Source organism: Atta cephalotes, assembly GCF_000143395.1.
Source record: "Atta cephalotes unplaced genomic scaffold scaffold00015, whole genome shotgun sequence".
Taxonomy (NCBI): Eukaryota; Metazoa; Arthropoda; class Insecta; order Hymenoptera; family Formicidae; genus Atta; species Atta cephalotes.
In genome coordinates, this window is record NW_012130079.1 from 312,254 (window position 1) to 313,886 (window position 1,633).

Below are 1,633 nucleotides of genomic sequence, written 5' to 3' on the forward strand. Positions count from 1 at the left end.
AGAGAGAGAGAGAGAGAAAGAACGAAAAAGGCCTGAAATCGCGAGATCTCGCGTCGACACAAGAGATGCACTTCGATCGACAACTGGCGAACGCAAGAGTCCTGGAACGATGATCGGCAGACCGTGCAACCGATTGTCGCTTCGGCACGCAAATTCTGGCAAATTCGAGCCACGCCGGAGAACCGCAAAAGAGAGAAAAAAAAGAAATGGAATCCGTCTTTTGAAGTGAAATTCGATGCGTGTTCAATGATTAAAGAGACGCGCGAGGTTGTACTTTTTTGTAATTTAATAGAACGTTAAGGACCCCAGTCCCAACACCATCACATCACCCCATCCCTCTCTTTTTATTAACTCATACCAATCGACGGTGCGTACATGAGAGAAACTGTGTGCTTGTATGTTAATATAACTATACGTACGTGAATTTATATTTTGTTACTCGAAAGGTATACGCATCACGTTGTAATATAATAGTGTGCGATAAAAGCTCAACGGAGAAGTTTGACCAGATTTCAAGTTTGATTTCGGCAACTGGAAGACAGGAAGTTAAAGTGCGAGGAAATCTCGTGGGAAACTTCGCGACATCGAGAAGATCCCGTTCATTCGCGATGACCAAAAAACATTGAACATTCACATTCAGTGTACTCTTTCACGCGATATCTCTGTAAAAAAAAAAGTAAGGGAATGTGTAGAGTCTCCTAGTGTGACAAACGATATGACCTCTGTGCCTGCGCGGCGAGCGTGCACCAAACGATGCCTACCACGCTGTTTTCCATTTATGTTGTAAAAACTTTTAACAAATAGTTGTTTTTTATTAATAAAATGTATTTCAATAAAACCTCCTACAGTACTTTATTTCCACTTATTAATTTCCATAATTTATGTTACTGTAGCTCCATATTTATACTTTACAACATCGTATTTAGTTTATATTTTTGTCACAACATTTTATTTATAATCAAAATAAAGAAATTTTTTCTAAAAATCAATGGCTGTGTTACAAAATTCACTGTCAGCGCTGAAAATCTACAATACTGTATAATACTGTATAATACTGTACATTTTCAGCACTGGCAGTGAATTTGGAACATAACTCATATATACAATATAGGCATACGAATGTACACACATATTATAAGATTTTTTTGTTATTTTTATTATTTCAAACTATATATTCTAATTAAATCTGATAAACGTCGTGGAGCTAAGTAAATAAGTAAATAAATAGAATCAATTGAAAATTTGAAAAATTCTTTGTGTATTCTTATACATCCATAGACATGTCAATTATATTTAAAAACTTATAATCTTATAAAAATAACATTAAAAATTATTTTATTTTCCATTTCTTTAACACATTTTTACGAAAAGGAAAAAGACATAGACCATGTTATATTAATGTACACATTAGGTACCCAAAATATGACCTAAATACATATTACTTTTTCTTAAAATCTTTATTATATCATGTAAATATTTAAAAATATCTCATGCCTCTTTTTAGTATTCAGAAATGATTCTTCTTTTGAAACTGACTAATCTTTAATTTTGAACTCACTGTTAACAAAAAAATTTTTTTAAATCGCAAAAAATTTAGATAGTCCATATAAAGCTCAATTAAGTAACGTCCTAC

At 32.9% G+C, this 1,633-nt stretch overlaps 1 protein-coding gene across 1 annotated transcript in view; it reads left to right on the forward strand.

The window, feature by feature from the left end:
• Positions 1 to 626, forward strand: part of LOC105618129 (sushi, von Willebrand factor type A, EGF and pentraxin domain-containing protein 1) — a 37,089-nt gene extending 36,463 nt beyond the window's left edge. The window contains exon 35 of the mRNA XM_012199671.1: positions 475 to 626. Within this exon, the coding sequence (XP_012055061.1) occupies positions 475 to 626 (152 nt within the window). The remainder of the gene's footprint in view (positions 1 to 474) is intronic.
• The last annotated feature ends 1,007 nt before the right edge of the window (positions 627 to 1,633 follow it).